Source organism: Tenrec ecaudatus, chromosome 6, assembly GCF_050624435.1.
Source record: "Tenrec ecaudatus isolate mTenEca1 chromosome 6, mTenEca1.hap1, whole genome shotgun sequence".
In the NCBI taxonomy this organism is placed as follows: domain Eukaryota; kingdom Metazoa; phylum Chordata; class Mammalia; order Afrosoricida; family Tenrecidae; genus Tenrec; species Tenrec ecaudatus.
In genome coordinates, this window is record NC_134535.1 from 36,872,438 (window position 1) to 36,895,813 (window position 23,376).

General features: G+C 41.2%; 1 protein-coding gene across 1 annotated transcript in view; it reads left to right on the forward strand.

The window, feature by feature from the left end:
* The window catches only part of EPYC (epiphycan), a 41,666-nt gene that overhangs the window by 11,102 nt on the left and 7,188 nt on the right, over window positions 1-23,376 (forward strand). The window contains exons 2-3 of the mRNA XM_075552731.1: window positions 18,427-18,601; window positions 23,015-23,173. Coding sequence (XP_075408846.1) covers window positions 18,427-18,601; window positions 23,015-23,173 — 334 coding nt within the window. The remainder of the gene's footprint in view (window positions 1-18,426; window positions 18,602-23,014; window positions 23,174-23,376) is intronic.

Below are 23,376 nucleotides of genomic sequence, written 5' to 3' on the forward strand. Positions count from 1 at the left end.
AATGGACGAGTCTTTGAGCTGCTAAGCACAATACCCACAGTTTGAAACACCAGCCTCTCAGTGGGAGATGGATAAAGCTTTGATTCTGCCAAGTACATCTCAGAATCCCACAGAGCCAGTTCCAGTCTGCCGTATAGGGTCACTCTGAGTCATAATCAACGTGATGACCATAAGTATTTATAGAAACAGCTCACTCGGTTCCTCCATCTCCCGACTCCCACTGGTGGGTTGGAATCATACATTTGGTTATTAGCCCTGGACGTAGTCATTTTGCCCTAGGGCTACTGTTCTCTTACTCTTCTAGATTTGTCCTACGATATCTTGTATAATGAGAGTAAAATCAATAAATGATGCTTTTGCTAAAAATATTGTTCTTCAATAATATCAAAAAATCCCATATTTTGCATACGGTGTCTTTCTTCATTGGAGAATGTGACCTCAAACAGACCTTCCCATCAAAGTAATTTTGAACTCAGTGCTGGATCTGACCTATTATTGTTCTAGCCATCTCTCTGTTAATAGCCCTAGTTTTACTCATTTTTAAAATGTCACTTTATTTTTTCATTTAAAAAATACTCTTAGTTTTCTGGGACCAACAAGGTCCACTCAGTTAACGTCCATAGGCTCAGAAGTACAATTAACTCAAGAACTACTGCTTTTGCACTCAATATCATCATCCACCAAGTTGTCCAATTATGCAATTGTGAGGTCAATTAGCCCACTATGTTTGCATATTGGGTTTAGGCGTGTGATAAAAGGTAGTCACAATGACATCATAACATTTAATGTGACATAAAATTCAATATTTGTAAAAAACTATATTATAGTCTATTCCTTAACATTCACCACTTGTCTTTCAGTTTGTCATAATGTAGTTTGTCATAAGATGCTGCTGTGATCCTTGAAGCTAGGCACCTGGCTTTCGAATGTCAGCAGGGTCACCCAAGTGAATAAGCCTCCGCAGAGCATCCAGGATAATAAGAGACCTTCAAAGAAGAGATAGACTGTCCCCTTCTGAGGTATTAACCACTGAAAAAGTTACAGACAGTAACACACCTGGTAAGATCCTGAGCACCATGCGAACATTAGTAATAGAACATCCTCAGATAGAGTTCCACACGATGAGCACATTGGGCTGGAAGGCCCTCGAAATATGACAGAGGAGAAACTACCTTCTCAGAGTAGGGTTGACACTCATGCTGCAGACGGCGTAAAGCCACCCACCCCCCATTTGCTGACGGGGCATGACTAAAACTGGGAAGGAATCGCTGAAAGCCTCTATTCATATTGGAATATTGAAAGTGTGAACCTAGGAAAATTGGAACTTGTCAAAAAGTGAAATGGAACACATAAAGATCAATATCCCAATTCAGGGAGCTACAGTACTGACCACTTCAAGTCAGAAAATCATATCAGTTAATGTGCGAGGAAACCGATTACACTGATTAAAAACACTGATTACACTGATTAAAAACAAATATGAAATATTTCTAACCCAGAGCATTTAACAATAAGATTCTTCTATATTTAATTCAAAATATGTCTTTGGAGAGAATGGCAGCTTGATGCGGATCAGTAATATTGTTAAGAGAAAATTAGAGCAGCAAATTAACCACCAGGCGGCATCCTTTTTAAATTAACATATCAATTGGCAGGTGATTTTTATCACTTTAATGGCTGATAACTCTCTCTGTGGTAGTTAGGTTTTGGGTGAAGTTGGCTGCGTCAGCATTCTGAGTGGTTGGCAGTTCGGGTCTAGTAATCCCCCCGGTGTGATCTACCATAACCAATTCCATTGTGGGATCAGCTAGGAGCAGCCAAGCAGTTGTAATAAGATTACCGTGGGGTGCAACCCACTTACTCTTGTAACAGCCCTGATGCAACTGAAGGGAGGTTTCCTTGGGTGTGGCCTACTTCCTATTTTATTGTAAATACTTTTATTGGGGCTCTTACATCTCTTATCACAGTCTATACATTCCTCCAGTGTGCCAAGCACATTGGCACATATGCCACCATCATCATTTCCAAAGCATTCCTATTATAAGTAGATGCTGTGGAATAGGTTTTTCTGCTGTGTCTGGACCCTAATCTGGCTTGTCAAGCCATGCTTCTTTGGACTTGAGCCGAAAGCCTGCATTTATTTCCCACTCATCCCAGGAGCCGTTAGCAGCCTGGAATATGACTTCCTAACCAGGTTTCATTAGTCTCTCCATTCACAAGCCAGACCTACTGACTGATTCATCTGCCTCTTGCAATCTAAGGCTTTCCTGCCTATGGCAGGTTCATCAGACTCTAAAGTTACACATGTGAGGAGAGCCCTCCAGCGTAATGTCTGGCCCAGGGACTTGAAATTAAAGTGAACCTACCTGCTTCTCCAACGGTGTGAGCCATAGGTAAAAGTGTCACTGGTTTGGCTTTTCAAGAATCTCAGCTTAATGCACTCGTGGTATTTAAAGATTTTGATAGGAAGGAAAACAGCCCTTCCTTTGTCTTATGTCTTTAAGAGTTACCTTGCTGTGATAGGTTAGGTTTCTTGTGCCAACCAGACCAATAGAAACCTGTGGGATTAATCGGGTTGCAGTTTGATTGGAGGGCAAATTGATTGGCTTTGCAAGGCCTGCCCCCGTCCCGCTCTCTTGTTCTCTGGTGAACAGACCAGCGTGCTGCTGTTTTAGCTAGTTCTCTGCCTTAACCTTTGTGCTACACTACCTGTGGGCCAAGTCAACCCGTGCATGCTGTCACTAGAGCTTGAGGCTCCTTTGAGACCTGCTTCTCCATGCTACTGGTACATACATCACTGGATCTTAAGTCTGGTGGGTCCTGTCACCTGACATTGCTTGAATTCAATATCCCATCTGGGACTGCTTCGCTAAGCTCATGAGCTACTGACTATTGGTGACCCACACTGATTTTTCAGCCTGTGGGCAGACTCTAGAGGGAAGATACTACTGTCTGCTTCCTTGACCTTGAACCGAGCAGCCCACATGAGTTGAAGGACTTATAGTAAATTAACTGTTCCACAAAAGTGAGTTAAACTGATCCCTATGTACTGCTGTGTGGACTAATTAGCTGTTATATTCCTTCTCGCTGTATAAACCTATCCTCATATATAAACACACATAAATATGAATATGAATATATATATATATATTCCTAAGTGTCCTGGCTTTGTTTCTCTAGAGAACCCTGCCTAACACACTTGCTCAGAATGCTTTGCCTTGGTCGACACTTTCTTTATAGTAATTTGGCTTCCCAAGTGGAGCTACTTACAGAAAATGTTGTGGATGCCCAAGAAGATTCATGCTGACATTCTGGTTTAATAATCTTTGAATTTGTTAAAAGTAATTTTGCCCATAAAAGATAAAGCCATGTTTCCAAACTTGTGAAAATTTTCAAGAATTCCATCTGATACTGGAAGAAAATTAATGTAAGAGTTTTATCTGTAATAGGCCATTGACTGTTACGTGGTCCTATCCAGAACATCTTCTATGTTGGCACATATTTTCTATTCAGATGTTTATAATAACTATACAACAATATCTATGAGGAGGTTTCAAACGTTCATGGAAAATGGAATTAAAAGAGGGTGGAATTTTTCCTTGCACTTTTGGAAGCCCCTTACACATCATCATCATCGTTAACATAAGTGAAAATAAAATATATGGAGAGAGATTCTATAGATCTTGGTTCAAAGTACAGCACACCTGAAAGATGATTATTGTGTTTCATTGATTATGCAAAGGCATTTGACTGGGTGAACGATAATAAACTGTGGATAGCCTTGAGAGGATTGGGAATTCCAGAACACTTCATCGTTCTCTTGCAGAACGTGTAATGGTTGAAGAGGTGGTTCTGTAAAAAGAACAAGGGATTACTGTGTGGTGTAAAATCAGGAAAGGTGGGGCCAAGGGTTGTATCCTCTCCCCACACTTATTCATTCTGTATTCTGAGCAAATTGTCGCAAAAGCTGGATTATACAAAGAGTGTGACATCAGGACTTGAGGAAGGCTTATTAGCATCCTGCGGTATGCAGATGACACAACCTTGCTTGCTGAAACTGAGGAGTAATTGAAGCACCTTTTGATGAAAATGCAAGATTATAGTCTTATGTATGGATTACAAATCAGCATAAGGAAGGCCAAAATCCTTACAATGGGACCAACATGATAAATAAAGAAAAGGTTAAAGTTGTCAAGGATTTTGATTTTTCTTACTTGGATCCACAATCAATGCTTATGATAGTAGCAATCAAGAGTTCCAATTGCATTTGGTAAATATGCTGCACAAAACCTCTTTGGAATGTTAAAAATGAAGGATGTTGATGTTACTTTGAGGACTAAGACATGCCTGATCCAAGCCATGTATTCTCCATTGCACCACATGCATGCGAAAGTTGAACCCAGAATAATGAAGACCGAAGAAGAATTGATGCATTGAACTGTGGTGCTGGCGAGGAATGCTGAAAGTGCCATGGGCTGCTGAAAGGACAAACAGGTCTGTCTTGGAAGAAGTAAGGCCAGTGTGTTAGTCTGGGTAGACTAGAGAAACAAAAGACACTCTAGAGACACTCATATAAGTAGAAGAGCTTACTAAACAAGAGCAGTTGAATATTGAGAAAACATCCCAGCCCATGCCAAGAAGTCCAAGATTAGCCCATATGTCTGCTACCAATCTATAAAGTCCTCTTCAGAGTCATGAAAAACATGTAATGATGCCAAATGCAGGAAGATCACAGGCCAGAGGATGGAAGGTCTTGTGGATCCAGTGACGGTGTAAGCATCTCAGTGCTGGCAGGGGGTTTCCACCTGGCTCCTCAGGCTCCAGAGCTCTAGTGTAGTTCCCACGGGTCTTCTCAGCTGGAATGTCTCCGAGGGGAGCAGCGTGTGTCCTGCCTCCAACCAGCTATTTATCTCCTTAGCGCCTCCAAATGAGGTCATCAAGCTGCAGCCTGATTGATGGGCTAAATTCTACCCCCTCCCTCTAAGTCTCAAACTGACAACAGATTATGTAACCACCACAGCCAGGACAGTCTTTAGGGTCAGAGATGGCCAGGCTTCTTTTACATACTTTGGACATAAGTATGTCAGGAGATGAGTCCCTTGAGGAGGCCATCATGTTGGTAAAGTGGAGCGGCAGCCGAAAGAGGAAGGCCCTTAACAAGGTGGTTTGACATCGATAGGCTCAGACATAGGAAAGATTGTAAAGATGGCACAGGACAGAGTTCAAGGGGGTATTCAAATAAAAACGGAAAAAAACCTTGCAGGCGGAGCTTTAGTAGTATTCATTCTATCACCTTCAAAGTACTCCCCATTACACTTAATACATTTGTCAAATCTGCAATTCCATTCTTGGAAACATTTTCAAACTCATCTGTTTGGATGTCTGACAGCAGAGCACTGCCTCATCCCCCCCCCCCCTTCTATGTCAAACCTCTGTCTTTTCATGTCCCTCTTCATTTGTGGAAACAAAAAGAAGTTACACGGAGCAAGGTCAGGTGAATAAGGTGAGTGGGGCAAGAGAGGCATGCTACTTTTTTGCCAAAAATGGACTCACTGAAATGTTTGCGTGTGCAGGTTCATTGTCATGGTGGCAAAGCCAATCCCCTGTCTGCCACAAACCAGGCTGTTAGTCTGGGTAGACTAGAGAAACAAGTCCTGGGAGACACTCATGCGTAGAAGAAAGAGCTTTATATACAAGAGCAATTGAACATTGAGAAAACATCCCAGCCCAGTCCAGATCAAGTCCGTAAGTCCAATCTTAGCTCATATGTGGGTTACCAACCTATAAATTTCTCTTCAGGCTCACAAAACACATGCAATGACACCAAGTGGAGTCAGTGGTGGTGGAAGCATCTCAACACTGGCAGGGAACTTCACTCCTTCAGCTCCAGGACTAGTGTAGCTCCTTGTGTCTTGTCAGCAAGCATGCCTTGCAGGTAGTGAGCATGTGCCTGTCTTCCAGTGAGCTGTTTGTCTCCATAGCACTTCCAAATGAGCTCATCAAACTGTAACCTGATTGACAGGCAAAATTCCACCCCTTCACTCTTAAGTCTCAAATTGACAACAGATTATGTACTTACCACACAGGTCTTTTTGGTTACATAGTGTTATACAATCTTTTCTGAACCTCCAAGGTGATAAGGCTGCTTTGTAAAAAAAAATTAAATATTTTGAAAAGAAATTCAGTTTGCTTGGGTTTTTTGGAGGGTACCCCCTTGTATTGTGTTGGGTTGTTCGTAGGGCCATTACTTGTTGGAGCTGACTTGATGGCACTAACAACAAGAGAGCCATTGGAAGACTTACATTTCTGAAGCCTAAGGGAATGAGAGTGAGTAATGTTCTAGGTGTGCTGGGAGAAAGCTAAGTCGAAAATATCACTGTCACCTAAAAATGAAAGATCTCTATTTCTGCAGTACAGAAAAATAAAAGAGGATAAAGATAACATGAGGACAAAGAAAAAAGCTCTGAATCTCAGAACACACACAGACTAGGAATGAGAAATTGAAACAAACAGCTCTAGTTTCTATCATGCCAACCGTTTTACTTAATCATTTCATGTGGTACAAAGAGATATTACTTGGTAGAGTCAAAAATTTTTGAAGAGTAACCACACACTTTGATGGGATTAAAAATTAAAATAATATACTCAATTGATATTCTATCAAACCTTTGAGACTTGTTTTTCACTAATGCATGCAGATTAGTGTGGACTTTTTCCTTTCCTGCCATGTATTTTGATCACATGCTACCTCTTGAACCTGTTCAGCATTAACCAATTGTTTTTGTTACAGTGACTCAATGTAAACCTTTCAGCTTATTTGATGCTTCCTAATCAGTGGATATTTTACCCATGGAATCCTTCAATATTACAACTCAGGGCTTGAATCTATGCTTCAGTTCTTTCACCTTGAGACAGGGTATGTTTCTGTTTCACTTTCTTACTCCAGGTCTTTGCATATTTCATTATAATACTTTATTTTATCTTCTCAAGTTGTCCTTTCAAATTTCCTGTTCACTGTTTTACTTCATCGTTCCATCTATTTCTTTAGCCACTCTATATTTAGGGGCAAGTTTTGAGATCTCTTCTGACATTCACTCTTGTCTATTCTGTTTTGCTTTTTAATAGTCTTTTATGTATGATAGTCTTGATGCCATTCCATAATTCACCAGGTCTCTAATGATTCATGTTGATTTAATTAAATATGTTATTAAATTCTCTAAATTCAGTTGGGATATATTCAAGGTCATATTTGTCCTTGTGGATATTATTACTTTGGCTTCAATTTGAACTTTCTTATGAGCAATTTACTGGCTGACCTCACCTAGTTTGGGCTGATAAAATTGTATTTCTCCATTTTTACTTCCAATCTATGTAACCAATTTGATCCACATGCATTACATCTGTCGGGTGGGTAGGTTTCATAGAGTCATAAAAAATGAGTGAGCGCCAACTCACAACACTTGAAAACAACAAGGACAAATTGATATCATTCTGTAAGGTTCTCTGATAGTGTTATGAGTTAGGCATTGGGCTACAATCTGAAAATGTGGTTGTTCAAGTCCACAGTGTGCTGTGAGGGAGAAAGATGGAGCCGTGTGCTCCAATGGAGAATTACAGTGTGAGAAGCCACCAGAAGTTCCGCTCTGTTCTACAGGTCTTTGTAGGGTCACTTTTACCAACAGTTGAGTTTCTGTTTAGGATCATTGTGTTGACAAGATTGAAGGATGAGAACACATGTAGAAAGTTCATATCTGCTTTTCCCTGGCTTGTACCAGTTGTGACATGTTCTTGTTACATTTGCTGTGTAGAACTAGCCACATAGCCTGATCTAAATTCAAGGCAAGTAGAAAATGTATGTTAGCTGAATGCACATGTGGAAAATGAATCCATAAAATTATGTCACCCGGTTGAAGCTAAAATTTCATTCAGATATAATGTTATTTCTCACAAAGTTAGAGAAAGTCCTATGGTGATTATATTCTACAATCCATCTAATCCACGCTATATGATCTTGTTCACATTTCTCAATATTCCTTTGGTATTAGTCTTCAGCCTTAAGGTTCAGGAGCTATATTTTATCACCGTAATGAGTCAAAATCAAATTCTAGGTGATGAAGGATGCCAATCAAAAATTACGAGGCTTGAAATATGAACAAGGAAATTTCATTTTTGAATTTACCTTGTGAATGTGCATTTTCCAGTCATTAAAATGCTCATTTCTATTCAGTACCCATCTTTCTCAGACTGAAGGTACCTAGGAAAATATTCCACAGAATTGCACATGGTGGAGAGCAGATTCAAAAACAGACAACTTTAGTCCCGTGTTCGTACTGATGCAATTTAAATTCTAGTAGTACTATTTACAATCTGTGTCCTTCTACTTAACTTCTCAATCCTGTTGCTTAAAATCTATTAAATGCGCACAATTATTATACTTCCTTCATAGGGCTATTCAGAGAATTAAATAAATTAATGAAAATAGCATAATAGTTTCTCATACATTGTGAGTACTAAATAAATGCCAGTCATTTCAGTCATTTATATGGTTGAAGATATTTCATCTAGCCAATGATTAGAATCACTGAAATGTCTCTTCTTTGTGACAAGAATGGTCCTTTGAATAACACACAAATTTGTCACACAAATTTAATATTTCTACACATTGCTGGTTTCAGTAATAAACTTTTCTTCCCTGAAACCAATTTTTCTAAGTGGCCAATGGCTTTGATCTTTTTTTATCTTTCTTCAACTGCACTCTACTCACCAATGAGCTGGGGTCAAGCAGCGGCTCCCAAGACTTGAGGGGAATTGTTTCATCTCATTGTGCATTTTTAATATAAGTTTTGCATCATATAATCTTAACATCAATATCTTTAATTGTGGTGAGACGTGTCTCACTGTCACTCTCCCTAGCCTTTTAAGCAGATAGGCCCAGATTATAAACACATTCCCATCCTAAATCAGTGTTTAAATCATGCTTCTTCCTTACTCAGACCCAGTAGGGACAGGTGGTGTTTGACATAAGGTAGTCAGATGTTTGCTTTGACTATCTTGGTTATCACTCATAGTGAGGCTCTAGGGTAGAGAAGAGCTTCCCTCGGGGTTTCTGAGGCTGAAAATATTTGTGGAAGCAGGCACCCTCAGCTCTCTTTCTCACATGGCATGGCTGGTGGAATTGAACTGCTGACCTTGTGGTGAGCAGCCCAAGGAAGCCACCTGGGCTTCCTTCATACAAAACATTTAGTGTACCTTTCTAACCATAAAAAAGTATTAAAACAAATTTCCAGATACATGACAATATCTTTAACATAATAACACAGTAATAATAATGTTTGATGTGCATTACACAGCAGTACCTGCTTGTTATTACCTCAGGTAGACTTTAAAGGGGATTTGTTGCTGTCTATAGATTGTATATAAAGTGGACATTGGTAACATGATGATTATATATATTGAAAATCTGCATTATATTTCCTGTTATAATAAAATATATATCCTGTTTCTTCCATGAATATTAATAAGTCAAAAATAGCTAAGGAGACTTCCTGTTTCTTAGTTGCGCATGTTGTTGCAGTGGTTGGTAGAAGCCATTGAATTGGCTCCGACCCATAGCCACCTTCTGCACAGCATTGCCCTCCCCTGGCCGTGACCATCCTCACAGGCATTCCTGAGTGAGCTCATCGTGGTAGCCACGGTGTCAATCCAGCTCCCGGAGGGCCTTTGTCTCCTCTGCTCTCCCTCCGGGTGTCTTCCTCCAGGGACTGGTCTCTCCTGACAGCATTTCTAATGTATGTCAGATGAAGCCTTGTCATTCTTGCATCTAAGGAACATTCTGTCTGGCTGTACTTCTTCCGAGATATATTGGTTTGTCCTTTTAGCAGCCCACGACATTTTCAATATTCTTCTCCATTGCTGTGGTAGTTACATAATCGCGTGTCAATTTGAGGTTTACTAGTGAAGGGGTGGAGCCTAGTCTGTTAGCCAATGAAGCCTCTGTGTGGGCATGGCCTTCTCCTGTGGATTCTGGAAACCTCTGTATTCTCCCTAGTGGCAAGAATCTCTCTCTCTCTCTCTCTCTCTCTCTCTCTCTCTCTCTCTCTCTCTGTGTGTGTGTGTGTGTGTGTGTGCCAGTCTGTCTGTCTCTCTCTCTCGGCTCTCTCTCTGTGAGACATCCCTGTGGAGAAGACGCACAGAGGGAGGCTGTTAGAGCCAGACCTCTGGAGCAGAAGCCACGTGTCACCTCTGAGATGCTTATGCCACCATTGGAGCCACAAGATTACCCACCCACTGGCCTGTGATGTTCCTGCATTTGGTGTCATTGATTGTGTTTTGTGGTTCTGAAGAAGACTTTATAGATTAGTATTTGACATATGGGCTAATATTAGACTTATGAACTTGATCTGGACTGGGCTAGGATGTTTTCTCAATGTTCAATTGCTCTCGTATATGAAGCTGTTTCCTATACACATGTGAGTGTTTGTTTCCCTAGTATACCCAGACGAACACAAGTGCCATGATTCAACTCCCTCAATTCTTTTTTCTGTTTTCTTTATTCATGTTCAACTTTCACATGCATATGAGACAATTGAAACTATCATGCCCTGGGTCATGCACACATAAGAAAATATTCACAAAAATTTCCACATCTTTGCCTAAATTAGGCAATAAATCAAAATTGGGCATCTGCTTGAGATAAAGAAGATATGAAAAATGTTTCATTCCAGACTGATTAACAATTGCTTAAAGTTGATATGCCCTGTCGTTGGCTGCTACTCCAGGGAGGATCATTCACTTAGGATTCTGCAAGAATCATCCCTTCCAGGGTAATACAGTGATGTGGTTCTATCTCTGAATACTTAATACCAATAGATGGAGAGATGTCATTGCCATATACATACAGCCAACTTTACCACATTCTTTGCTAAGGAGCAGAGATAAAAGCAGCATTGTAGAACGAAGTCAACGCATGCCTCTCTTACTTTACTTTTGTCTCATGTTGGCATCTACGATGAATGTTTCCTGACAACAGATGTGTTTTGAATCATAACACATATTTTACAACTTATTTTTTATACATGTTAGCTGGGATTTAAATTTCTGCTACTCTGGCAACTCAAAATAATACCTAAATTACCAAGAATCACCATTGATTTTCTGCACTGAAAGAACAGCATTTCAGGATGCCTATGAGGCATGTGAGGCACCCTGAGGTAAGAACTGGGTATATAAGTGTAAGAAAAAAAAGTGAGATATGATATTTGTCCTCATAGGAAAACATACAAAAATACATACATACATATATATACCTATGTGTGCAGCTGCGGGGACTAGAGAAACAAAACCAGTGACACTCATATATGTGTAAGAAAGAGCTTTACATACCAAGTAATTGTGCATCAGGAAAAGATCCCAGCCCAGATCAAATCCTTAAGTCTGATACTAGTCCATAATGCAATTGTAGTCCCTCTTCAGACTCACACAGTGACATGCAATGATGCAGCATGCAGGAAGACGCAGCCTAGTGGGTGCTAAGTGGTGTGGATCAATGGAGTGACCACTACATCACAGGGCTTGTAGAAATCAGGGTCCACCAGCAGGAAGGGGAAAACAGAGAAAGGTGGGCAGGTTCCCAGGACCCTCCTTATGAGAAGACCACATCCTCAAGGAGTCACCATCAGGCTATGACCTGAGTGCCAGGCTAGACTTCACCCCTACACCTTTATATATCACGTTGACATGCAATTATGTAACTACCACCACCCACAAGATATCATACAACCTATATTAGTTAGCCTATATTCTATCAGAAACAACCCCAGATTTCAGGGGCTCCAAGCAATCATTTATTTAGTTCACAGTTTAGTGGTTCACCAGTGAGAGCTGTGTGGTACTTCTGGTTTGTGCTGGGCTCACTCATGCACCTGCTCAGTTAGATCAGTAGATCATTGCTTCCAATGGCCTCCCAGTGGTCATATGGTACCCAAGCAAGGTTCCTAGAAAGCACATGGAAATGTTTTATGATTCTGGAGTCCCTCAAAATTGATACAACTTCCACCATACTCTATTAAGTAATTCAGCTACAGGGTTAAATCTCAGTTCATGAATGATCAACTTGGCTCCACCTGGTCCTGGTCACTGAGAAGTCTCACTGCATGGGGACAGAATGCAGGGCCGTTGGGGTAAAGTGAAGCATTGGTTTTTATGTTGTTGTTTTTTTAATCCATCACAAATTCAACAGTTGATATGGCTGAAAGAAACAAAGACAATTATGAGAGCCCATCAAGCGTAGCTATCTACGCTAGGTAGACGATGAGAAATTACCTTTATGAAGGGACACTTATCTAACGAGATCAGAAGGATGAATAAAGAGTTCACTGAATGGAGAAGGAGGAATTGCAAGGAGGACTAATGAAGGTGAACAAACAAAAGGCACAGTGATGATAGCTCAGAATGACTGATGCTGGTACAGCTGAATCAACTCACCAAGACGGAATCCTTCCTTAACACCATCTGCTAAAGTGCCTCACCAGGTCTGTTGTTCTTGCGGGTCCTCAAAACGTGGAAAGCTATTGAAAGATGGAAATCAGGGGTCAATATGATCAGTTTCATCTTTTGACGAGATCAAGCTGGCTGGAGGGTAAGTACATAAATGAAAGTAAGTCAACATATATGGTTACAAATCATAGAAACTTAATTACACAAACACATGACACGGTGACGCTATTGTTTCTCATTCTGTCCTGCATCGAAGTCTACAGACTTCTACAGTGTCCCCACTTCCCTAACCCTTCCCTGAAGAATTCTGCACTTTTCAAAATAGTTGTTTTAGAATTTTGGTGGGATTCCAAGTGTGTTTCTTTTAAATAGTCTTTGAGTTTGGAAACAAAAAGAAGTCTGATGGGGCCAAACAGATGCTGGGAGGTCATAGAGTAAGGTTTCCAACAAAATTCTCATAGGATAGTCCTGGATACCCTCAAATAATAGGCCCTTGCATTTTTGGGTATTAAAAAAAATTCTCTGCCCCCAAAAATATCCTGGATTTTTTTTAACCTCTGCAGTTTTCCATTTTCTTAAGACATCATCTTAAAAAACAAAAAATGAATAAACAAAAAACCTCTGTGCTTGCTCTATGTCCTTCAAAATAAACTATGAGGAGGATCTATTTGGAGAAGAAAGAAAGAAAAACAGTCTCCATAGCCTTCTGAGTTTATCTCTCTGCCCTGAATTTAAATGACCTATCAGATCCCCTTAGAAGCCACTTTTTTAATAGAAACTGTTTGGGAGTTTGGGGGGTAGGGCAGGAGGTGCAGGAATAGTTATTTTGCTTTGCTTTGCTTTCCCTTTACCTAATGAGACTAAGCCCGTGTGTTACTAAGAGACAGTCTAAAGCTATCCAGTGAGGCATTCTCGTCCCCGTGCCATCTAGTCAGTTCTGACTCCGAATGGCCCTACAGGGCCCTATGGGACCGCCTTTGTGGCTTTGAGACTCTACTTCCTTATTGGAGTTGAACGCTTCATATTTTCCAGAAGAGCCAGTCGTGGTTTTAAACTACGAACCTTGCAATCAGCAGCCCAATTCATAAGTCACTTCATTATCTTTAAACATGTTGTATTTAGAATAAACCCATGTATTTATGAACTGAAGCTCTAGTGGCTGTGCTTTTAGACTTACCATCATAGTAGAGGACATTCAGGCATCGGTAAGTGGACCGTTATTGCATTCTAGACAAAACATGATAGTAACTTATACATGAGTGATTTAGAAAGAAAAAACAGTGATAATGTTGTGGTCTAGAGATAACATTAATAGGAGAAATGGGCAATTGACTATAACTGAAGCATGATGTTGGGCAGAGAAATTCAGTCTGACCAACTATATAATTATAGGCTTGTCTTCCATCCATTTACAAAATCATTCATTCCGTTATCCTTTGATTCTCTTATGAAGTTAGAAATCTAATCAGAATACTTTAAATTCTCAAGTACCATTTTTTTTCCGTCCACATGTGTTAACCCTTCATTAAGTTTCTCATTGGAACGTAGCTGCAGATTAAGTACTGAAAGGTATTACATATCAAAAAGTAAGACACGGTGAGTTCGGATCATTGAAACACAGTGCTTTCTGATTCTGTAAAAGGGCACCAACACAAATGGCAGACCAACACTCCTCCGCTCCTGTTTTGCTCAGGTCATTACTGGTAACACCCACGTGTACATGCAAGTAGTTTGTGATCGACAGGCATGATAACTAATAGAGGACCAGCTTGTTTAAGAAGTCAATACTGGAAATGCTCACAAACTGCATGGCTTTCTTTCTATGGGGCCAGGAGAGGGGACTCTGCAGAGCCAGTAGCTGGTCTAATCCTTTCCTCGGGCAGCGGGGCGGGGGGATTGGTGGAAAATAAGGGGCGCACAACAATGTGTACTAGGAAGAAGACGAAGCCTAAAATTCATTATGGTGATGGGTACCCAATTATTTGAATATGATTGAATGATTGAAACGCATGATACGCGAATTATATGCAATTCAAACCGTTAAAAATAAAGAACTCAGTTACTGAAAATAAGAAAATCAGGGAAAAAATTGTGTTGGCTCTTTTTGAACACCATATTTTTTCCCTTTTTCATCTGCAATGAATTAAGTATGCTTAAAGATAGAAATGTGGTTATCCAGGCCATTTAGCTGTGCTTTTTTGGCCGAGGGAGAGATGCGCTTGGTGAGAATTAATTTTAATGGAAAGGTATGGGTGTTTAAACAAGTGCTGAGTCCTTTCATAGAGAGCTTCTTCTATGGGCAGCTTTGCTACTGAATTAGAGAAAGACTGTCTCTAGTCTTTTGCGCCAGTCTTAACAACAACACAATTGTTGCTGATAAAAGCATCAGTTCTCATAATCTGCTGCAATAAATGCCTCTACATGATTTTCTGTTGTGCTTCCTTTCCCTAGGGACAGGACACCTAGTGTGAGACACTTCAGTCATTTCAGTGTGCTTTACTCTGGCTTTATATAAAAGATCTGTGTTGTTTCCAAGGGAGTGTGACTGCCGAGGGGGAGGGAGGCCTAAGCAAAGTCAGAGGACTCCATTTCTGGACACTGGCATTTGCTGGCCTTCGCTCTCCCCAGATCACTGTCCGTGGGCTGTGCACCCTCCCGCGTGGATGTCGATCATCTCGTTCTTGAGCGCAGATTGTATTTCCCCAAACAATCTCTGGGTTCTTTGTTGATTGTTTTTTAAATGTCTTAAATTATACTCCAAGGTCAGGTAAACAAGAGAGTCGGAAAAGATAACCCACTATAAACCAACTCAACTTATTTCAAGAAGATATAAAAAAATGTGTTGCTGGCCAAGATTGTAGTCATATGTCAGATGTAGAAATGACCTTTTATGGTATTTTAAAGGTGTGTAGGTGACATAGTTTACTAGTTTGTCAACAAAGGTAGGCAGATAAAACCCAAGTTTGTCAATCTGTTCCCGAACCATCACAGCCGTGACAGCTCTGCACACAGGTTTGCCAAGAGTTGGAATTGACTGGCTGACAACCACCAAGAACAGCGCTTCTGTTTTTCTTTGTAAGCTTAAGGGAAACGGGAAGAACAGCTCGAAAGATGGACGTAGTAGGAAGCAAGTCGGAGTCAAAAAGGAAAGTATCAAGTCAAAAGGAGGGGGCGAAACTCAGGGAGAAGTAGGGCCAACCCCAGAGACTTGGTTACATTTACTTTTGGGTGTTATCAGTGGGTGTGCCTTGGGGAAAGCAGGGGGGGGGGGGAGCATTTGCCGCCATTTGTGTTTAGATCCACATGCCTGCTTCTGCAGCATAAGCATAAAAATCTGCTCCTCGGGGGCCTGGAGGCCGTGTCTCTGCTTTCATTTATTTGCATGCGTTGCCTCATAGCTTCTTATGCCACGATGAAAATACTTCAAAGAGGACAAAAACCAGAAGCCTAAAGCACGTCCGTTTTATAGTCAGAATAAATGTGTCCATCATGCAAAAAACCTCTCCAGGCCCAGCACCACGTCGACGTTACCAATAAAACCTCGGGATCCATTCGCGCTCTCACGACAGAGAACTGCTCACAGCCACACCTCTCTGCCGTGGGTTTGAAACCCTAACCTTGAGGTTGGTAGCTGAGAGCTGAACCGCTGTACCGCTGTACCACCAGGGTCCCTCTCCCGAGGTTACGGTGCCACAGCTTCGCGACGTCAAGGATCCCCCTGGCTTGGTGTCGACTCACGCTCAGCGTTCACCTTCTACAGCAAGACCGCCTATAGCAAGGTCTGGGAGACACAGAGGCCGTTCCCCTCATTCTGTTGGATGACAGCGAGGTCCTGCAGTTTCCCATCAAATCAGTGGGAAAACAATTATCTGATTTTTTTTTAAAGATATGTGCAAACTTTTTTTTCCCCCTACAGAGTTAAAGATTCAAAGCAACGCGTCTGGAATGTGTTTCTCCCTTTAGGCTCCCTCCATTCCATGAAACATCTGTCTCAATTTCCGCTCTTCCTGACGCCTCCTCTTGGCCTCGCTGCAAACCCACTCCATCTACCTCCTTCTGACCCCACAGATGGGGACCTTATGCTTGTTCTCTTTCAAGAAGTGGGCCCAAGGTTCTCACCAGAGACTTCGAGCCAAGCTTTCTAATATCTTCCCGTACAGTTTCTGGGTGCACCAAATACTATACGACGGACATTGGGGTTGGTTTGATGGATTTCAGGAAGCGGGGTCCCACTCCTTGGTCCTCTTCAGGAAAACTTGCTAATACGGTATGGCTTGGACTTGAAAAACAACAACAGAATACCGATGCTTCAGAGAGTCCCAGTTGAATGTTTGTGTGTGGGTGTATCCTACAACAATTCAAGACACAGTAAACACTGAATTGGCCTCGGCAGGCAGAAATGGCTGGAACTAAGATGGTACAGTGCAGGAAGGCCTGGCATGGTGCCCCAGAAACACAGAAGGCGGCACAACGAATACAGTTAAATTCACAAAAGAGCATTTAGTGCTTCTAAGAAGTGATTTTCTTTTGTGAAGCCCTGTAGTCCGATCTGTCAAAAGCGTCATTATGAACATGCGCACCTTCCAGACATTATGATGACCCTTAGCATCCAGGAAAGAGCTGGCCTCGTGAGGGGCCAGTGGGGCTGCGAACTCCTAACCACTGTGCCAGCAGGGCTCCTGCTAAGGTGTTCGAGTCTTGGAAACCCGAAGGGGCTGTTCTACCCTGTCCTACGGAGTCGCTGTGAGTTGGCATCGATTTGATGGCAGGGCGTTTGGTTTGGGTTGGAACTATGTACTCATTTTATAGATGAAAGTAATGATTTGGCATTGTTTGGAAGTAAAAAATACCTAAAAATTAGGGAAGTTTTGAGTTTCAAATGAAAATAAATCAAGATGAAGATGGACAGGAAACAGAGGTATGGGACTTGGGGGACGACAGGAGGGTAGTGGGCTTCAATGGATGTAGGCACTCCGTTGGGTCTTGGCAGACATCGTGCCCAAGCTGGGCAGGCTTTGCTAAGTAAGGCAAAGGATTAGGCAGTGAAGCCAGGGGATGGAGGGGAGAGTAAGGGGTTGCTCTACGCCAATAATATTCTTAGAAGCATCAGCTCATTACTTAGAATATGCGGATAAGAGCTAAAACAATCAAATGTGATTGAAATTACTATCTCTGCAAAAACTAACTGAACTCTTTATCGATCTTTCAAATGCCTCCTACTCTCTAAGTTGTCTAAAATGTCAATATCCAAATAGTTTGTGAGTGATGTATGTTATTCAAAATAACATTACAATATGGGAGAAATGACATATGCTAATAAGATCATAGAGTAGATATTTTTTCTTATACTTAGGTTAGTAAACAAAAATGACACTTTTCTGTATAATCCTATTGGTGGAAGGATAAATTTGAAGAAACAGACCATGTGAATTTAAGAAGCGAAGTAGTAGAAGAACTGGGAAATAAACATGAATAGATGACCAGTAAATATTATTTTAAGGAAAAGATGGGAGGAGTGTGTGGGGAAGGGCAATTTTATTTATATTTTACTTTGAACATATGTGTATAATTGATTTTTTCATAACAAAGAAAGCATTCTTGCAATGTTATGCTTTCGAAAGGCAATAAATGCATTTTACCAAATGTATGCTAGGAAATAGGCATAAAGAGATTAAAAAGAGCAGGACCACAGAAAAGGGCAGAAAACATCGGAAAAGATGGCTAAGGTTTGAGAAGACTGAACTGGTTATGAAAGCAGCAAGAACAGTAACAAGAACCATATGTCACTTCCAGGGCAAGTAAGAGTGCCAGTGTGTTGAACTTCAGGACAGGAGTGCCCTCTTGTGGCCATTACGGGTACATTTCAAATCTGTGTCTGTCCCACAGGGTTGGTGGAAATGGTTACCTGCTGAACTTCTACTTCTTTCTCAGATTGAAATAGGAACAATGATGCCTTCTGGCAACAGAGAGCTCCTGACCCCGCCACCCTTGCTGAAGGAGGAGGAAGGCGAAGAGGAAGAGGAGGAGTCCACCCCCAGGCTGATCGATGGCTCTTCCCCGCAGGAGCCAGAATTCCCTGGAGTTTTAGGCCCCCACACCAATGAAGGTCAGGCTTTTCAAAGATACATTCCAATTAAGACCAGTTGGACATCCCTCAATATTGCCGACATCCAACTCCCTAAGGAATAGGTCTGATGCAGAGAAAAGATTTGGAAGAAATGAGATTTGAGGCTTGAGTTGGATGTGCATGGTTTTCTTCAAACATAAGTGGATTTTGTTAGTTTGGCTTAGGTTTTATTTAACCAAAGGAGGGGGGGATGATCTATGTTAAAGTATTTTTTTCTGGTATGCCTATTTGAAAGCCAGGTGCTGCAATGTAATCCTAGAAATACAAGTGTATGTCTCTGAGAGCAGGCCAAAGCAGCTCAGAACGATGGTGGAAATGGGGAAGGGGCTGACCATGATAACGAATAACATTTTACGTTGAGTGAGCAGCTACTGTCTGTGGGCCATGTGACTCAGCACGCAGCAGCATTACCTATTACAGCCTCCTTGTGTGGGAGTTGATATTACTCTTTGCATTATCACTAAGCAAACTCTTATCTTCAAGAGGATAGTAAGTTGACAGCGATCATATCACCATTCAAATCACAAACTGGATTTGAAGCCAGCCCCTCTCTGACTCTTATCTGTGCGCCTATGAGATAAGAGGCCTCTCACTGGGCCCCAGGAAGAAGCCCAGAGAGACGGAGGGGAAAGCATTCCATCACTGAGGTCTGCCTTTCAATGGCCTGCAGATGAATTAAAAAGCTTCCCATTAAAAAGAAGGAATTTGTGCTCCATGTGATTCTATAATGTTTCTGTTTCTTGCTACCATTGGTCAGTGTGGACCTTGAGGAGACGAATGTTTCTGCCCCCCTGCAGAAAGTGATCCTGGAGGCTGTGGGGACATGAGTGGGGTTCCCACTGCAGGGGTTTTGTTTGTATTGAGGCTCTCCATACTCCCCAATTCCCCTTATCGCCATGCTCTTTTCAATAGTCCAAATCCTGGAGATAAAAAACTGATTTTAAAATGCCCCCTCTTCCCCAGGTCCTCTCTTCTGCCCTCCAGCACAGAGAATCCGACGTGGAAATAAATGTGCAGGGCAAACGGTGGCGTCGTGGTCATACCTTGGGCTGTGATCTGCCACAGGGTCTGCAGTTTTATACAGACAGGCAGGGCTTTCTATTCCCAGATAGAGTTACCGTCTCTGAACCCTGCGGGGGCAATTCTATTCCCCCTACAGGGTTGCCATGAGTTGGCATGGACTCGATATGTCTTTATTACAGGGATGAGGAGAAAAGTCTGAACTGAACGCTCCACAGGAACAAAATGAGGAAGCATCAGATGAAACAGGGCAAGAATACATGCATCCTTTGACTGCAAAGTTGGTAGTTCAAATCCACCCAGCAGTTCTGTGGAGGAACGTTCTAGTTCTCTGCTACCATGTACATTACATCAAGAAAAACTGCTACCTTAAAAACCTAAAGAAATAAAACAGAGTGAACCCTTATAGTCTTATAAAAAAATCCCACCAGATTCCTTACCTCTTGGATCTAAATAAAAACGTGAGTGGCGGATAAAGGGGGGAAGTGAAACTGAAGAGGACTTGGGATCTTTGGTGACCCACAGTTCCTTGCAAGCCCGTGGGCGGGCAGGAGGGAGCCTATGGAGATCACTTCTACCCTCTCAGGACATGAAGGTCTTCTTGATCAGAATGGGTTCCATGCAGGGGGTTGGGTCCGGGTGTGCAAACTGAGAGGAAAGGCACTGGAGGCCAACCGAGCCTGGGAAACAACCCAAGCTCCCGTGTAATCCACCCCTGCTCCTCCACTTACTGCATACACAGCCTCCTGCAAGATGCTTGAACATTCTAAATTAATTTTCTAAAATAAAGATAATAGAACTTAAACCATGCAGTTGCTGTAAGACTAATTGAATGAATAGAAAGTCACTGTTCAATATTATCCTCTTCTACTCTGTTTTGCTTTGGTTTTCCAAACCATTTTATTGGGATCTAATCCAGATATCATAGTTCAATTATAGTAAGCAGTGTTGGGCAACGACTACCATAATCAGTTTCAAAATATTGTCTTCCTTCTTGAATTCCTTGATATCAGCTCGCCTTTACCCCTCCCCCCCGGGGACCCCCAGGAACCCTTATTCTTTGTGTTGGGTGCGTAGGGTCACCTGTCCTGGGTTCCATATACTGAAAACCATCGAAAAACACAAGGAGAAAGGCCACCAACAATGACACACAATGACAGACAATCCCCAATATGCAAAGGGAAAACAATTCCCCTCACACAGAAAATATTGAAAACCATCTCAGGCACAAAGTGTATCAGAAGGGAGATCAAGTGACAAGGTGTGGACCGCTAAAATCAGATGTATGCTTTTAATCTACTAGAGTCATCTCTCCATGCTTTCCAACGGTAACTAGGTCACTCCCATCCGTCTCTAACTGAGAAGTTCCTTCATTTCCACTGAGCCCTAGCACTTCGAGGGGGACAACAGGGCTTTCTCCTGCTGTACAGAGTCACTGTCTCGGAACCCCCCAGGGCAGTTCTACCTTGTCCCCTTGGGTCGCTATGAGCCGGCAGAGACTCAGTGGCAGTGAGTGCGAGGCTGGCCAGTGTTCTGAATAATCCCAACAGCAATACGTACGAGCTACACTGGTCTCTGTGTACAGAGAGAAAAGACTGGTACTAGCATCCTGTACAAGGTACCCCTGATCACAGAGGTGGTAGGGCATTGGCTTAGAGAGGCCTCCAGCCCTCTGGCAGTCTCTTTCTTTCATGAGTGCCTCATAGTCTCTCCTCATAGTTACAGTGTGGTGAAATTCTAGAAAATGACCCACAGAGCAGGAGGATGCTCAGCAAAAAGATGAGGAAGTCATGAGGCAGCGAACTACCTCCAAAGTGGGACAATGAAGCAATCTGAAAACATGATTTATTTTTAAGAAATGTCAGATCCACAAAGAAAAACTGGCTGATTTGTCATCAATACCCTTTATTGGGAGTTCGTAGCACGAGAGAAACACAGTGCCCAATCCTTTCAAGGAGATATATTTTGTAAAGCATTCGTCTAAATAATAATTCAGTCATGTTGGTTTGGAGGCAATATTAAAAAGCTAAGACATTTATAAAAAATTGTATTTGTGTCTCTAAATTAGCCTGATGGTAAATAACAAAATGGAGATGCCATTCTCATTTAAATTTCCTTACAAGAACCATCTACAGACATTTTTAGAAATGTAATTTAAGTCTCCAACCCATCGAAATTAGGTAGACAGACAATGTTTAATATGTTAAAAATAGAGATGTACTTCTAATAATAACACAATTCTTTAAGCTCATATTTTGAAGGCCTATATCATGTGACAAATTAGAATTAAATTATAACTGGTGTGACTACCAAGATCAATTATTGCTAAATGAGCAAGGCTAGGAATATATAGAAAAATTATCAAATGCTTTACATTTTAAACTTTCATGACACGTGAGAAATGTTCATTTACAATGCTCAGAGAAATTAACAAGTGTTAAATATTTTATATTTCTCCCTTCAAGAGCCTGGCATACCAGTCCCTTCATTTGCATAATTAACCCCTTACCTTTCTGCAGATCTCAGCTTATTGATCAATCACCTCTGGTTCAGAGAACCAGTCCATGATTCCCAGACAAGGTCAAATTCCTATTTTGTGCTCATTTCATTCTAATCACACTTAACATAGTCATAACTTACATTTTACGAGTGTGCATGGTAATTTAGTTAGCAGCTGTCTCAATGGCAGGTTATGAAATAGAGCTGTAAATCTTCATGCTCACCACATGTTCAATTTGTAGCCTGGTGCCTAGAAACAGTTAATATATTAAGTGAATTAATATTATGGAAAATTTGTCACACACTAGCTTTTTCTTGAATCAGATTTTAAATGTCATGTTCTAAAACAGAACCAAAGATCTGATTAAAATGTCACATGTATGCCTTTAACTTTAAACAATCCACAACTTTTATATTTACATCTTAAAAAGAGATCTTCTAGTAAATGCAAAATTAGCAACACTACAGCTGCATCCCACTGCCAACAAGTCAATTCTGACTCTTAGCAACCTTATATGAGGTTTCTGAGGCTGGCTGTCTTCCCGCAGCAGATGGACCCGGCTTTCCCTTGTGAACTTGAACCATTGACCTTGTGGTTAGCAACCCAGCACTTAGTCAACAGTTCCACCAGGCTTCCTAGAGCTACGTAGTCATTTAAAATAGTTTCTCAAGCAGTAAAAGACAGTGATAACTCCGCGGAGAGCTTTGATGGATATACTTGATTTAAATATTTCATTTAGAAATAATAGGAAAAAATATTCCAGGTTTGGGGTTTTTTTTTTAGTCTTATGTATCAAACATACTTGTCCACCTTCTTTCTGCCTTGTCATTTGTTTTGTTACATACTTATAACCATTTATCTCTATCTTTTAGACTTTCCCACCTGCCTTCTGTGTACTTGCATAAGTACAACAGTCTACTGTGATGACCATGAACTTGATGCGATTCCTCCACTGCCCAGGAACACTGCTTATTTCTATTCCCGCTTTAACAGAATTAAAAAGATCAACAAAAATGACTTTGCAAGCCTAAGTATGGATGAAAATATTAATAACCCTTTTTGTTGCACACTGTATTATATTTTTATAGTGTGCAATGTCAGTCCTGGAATGAAACTTAAAAATCAAAATATCATTCACAAATCATGTCTTCCTTAATTAGAAATTTGCTTTAACAGTGATAAGAAAATATAACACCTAGTTTATTTTGAAACTAAGTATATTGTTATTATCATT